At 26.5% G+C, this 2230-nt stretch overlaps 1 protein-coding gene across 1 annotated transcript; it reads right to left on the bottom strand.

Annotated features, from left to right (window-relative positions):
* Positions 1–4: 4 nt before the first annotated feature.
* LOC111031920 lies at positions 5–1321 on the bottom strand (the record flags this gene model as incomplete). Its single annotated transcript, XM_022312038.1, has 4 exons — positions 1083–1321; positions 733–891; positions 250–385; positions 5–165 (listed from the first exon to the last, which is right to left on the bottom strand). Coding segments are annotated over exons 1-4 (576 nt in total), but the record flags the coding sequence as incomplete, so codon positions are not given.
* Positions 1322–2230: the final 909 nt, after the last annotated feature.

The following is a 2230-nucleotide window of genomic DNA, read 5'->3' as shown; positions in this document are numbered from 1 at the left end:
TTTTTGGAGAATAAACTATACTGATGTACATGTAACATGCTGGATATCTGTTTAATGATAACATTAGATTTATTTTATTAATTATATACCTACCTGAACAAAGAAGACTAAATTCATTCCCCGAAATTTCTTCTACAATTATCTGGTCACCACTTATATCATGACCTGAATAAATTAATAAATTTGTTCATTAAATAATGTTTCATGTAACTTTATCTTATACTATTAATGTAGAAATGTTCTACTAACTAGCATTATAGTTAGCATCACAATCAACATTATTAAAAAGTGGATCCATCCTGTCACCGAGTAGACCTATTACTTTTTGTGTAACATTTGATAATGTGGACTGATTTGTACCACCTCCAGTTTTGTAATGCTGCACCTAAATTAAATATATAATTATGAAAACACTAACATAGGAACATAGTGTGGTAAGTAATTTCTCTAAACCATTATATCATGCTAATCAAATTGGGTGATTATACTAATGAACTGTACAAATTTAAATTGTTGTGATGTTGTAGAGATGATTTCAGCAAGAAAGATTCAAATTTTTAACAAATAGGCAGGGGAGTACCACTCATTAACTTATACTATAATTTCACAATTAAAGACAAATTTATCAAATATTATTATTAATAGTAATTTTAAATAGAAAGTACTACATATTATACTACTGCTATAAATGGGTACGGTAACGATTCTAACAATTTATAACATTATACAGACCTTGTACTGACTTTTTTCTTTTCTGGCTTCCCTTTTTTTAGTATCATACATATGTTTTATTTGGCCTATATTTCTAATACCAGACGTCTGAATTGCATTGTATTCATCAACAATTTCTGACCATGCCTCATTTTTTTTATTGTTCCACACAGCATCAGTCTATAAACATTATTTTAAATCAATGCAGAAATATAATTGAAAAAAAATGTTATTAGGTACCTAGGTAGTAAATATTTATACTTAAATATTTTTATGACCAATACCTAATATTAATATACAATATGTTAATAAGTACTTTATTATAACAAACAAACTTATTCAGTGAATTTAAATTTTAAAAAAATACTTACTTTAACATTTTCAATAACTGATTTATATGGCAAAATGAGATCAATCAAAAATTCTTTTTCGCGTTCCGTAAAATTTTTACCCCGCTGTCTCTTCTTAACATCAGACACACTATTTTCCATTTTCAGTTTTATAGGTACCTGCACCTTTCAACAAATTTACTTTCGAAACTTTCGTTACGAAAGTACAAAACACAATACACATCAATCGGACGTATAACAATTCGTAATTCGTATTTACCAATTGGCAATCACCATAATATTATCATTATAAATTATTCATGAGTACATTATCAATTTTGTACTGACAATTAATATTATCTTCGCAATTTGGTGATAACAAAATTATCAAAAACCACATACTAGGTATAAACCAAAAGTAGTATTAATAGATCTTTTATGCAACACTATCGGTTCATTAAAAGTATTTAATCATTCATTAAAACAAACCATTAAACTAATTTAATCATCGCTTTTATGCAACCGGGTATAGGGATACCTAATTAATTATATTTAGCTAGTATTACAAGGGCACTTCTAAGATAAATAGATTAACTAAAAAGTTATGAATAAACATGATATGGCTACCATAACTATAATATGGTCTATAACTTAACATAATAAAATATTAAATAGTTTCCAAATATTTATCTGGGTTTTGTATTCATGTATTGTTTATTGTATAATAAAAATATCTGGGTAGGTAGGTAACTTGGTATTAGGTATCCTACCTTTTAATTGTATTTTTATGTAATTGGTATAAAGTAATACATTCACCATGCGGCATGCTAGATACTAAGATATAATATTTGATTTGAGAAAAATTAAGTTGGACTCAATATAATAATGGATAATGATTTAAAAACTGAGGTCAGAGTACAAAATTATTCAACATAAGATGACAAACCCATGGGAGATACCTAATAATAATGTAAATTAACATGGATTTGTGTTCATCTACATTTAATCAATTCAGTTGACACTTGAAAAAATATATTTTATTATTTAAAATTCGCATTTTAATAGTCAATAGTCAAAGTGTGATATTGTGATAAAAAACTATGTAGTTTAAGCTAAAAATATTTACATTTGAAGATACATTTTGAGCGTTACCTGCAGTCATTGTACCATTGTACAGTTTTGTATAGTAA

This window comes from Myzus persicae, unplaced genomic scaffold (assembly GCF_001856785.1).
Source record: "Myzus persicae strain clone G006 unplaced genomic scaffold, MPER_G0061.0, whole genome shotgun sequence".
NCBI classification, from domain to species: Eukaryota; Metazoa; Arthropoda; class Insecta; order Hemiptera; family Aphididae; genus Myzus; species Myzus persicae.
The sequence above is the reverse complement of the archived record's forward strand: the minus strand, read 5'-3'. Positions and strand labels throughout refer to the sequence as shown.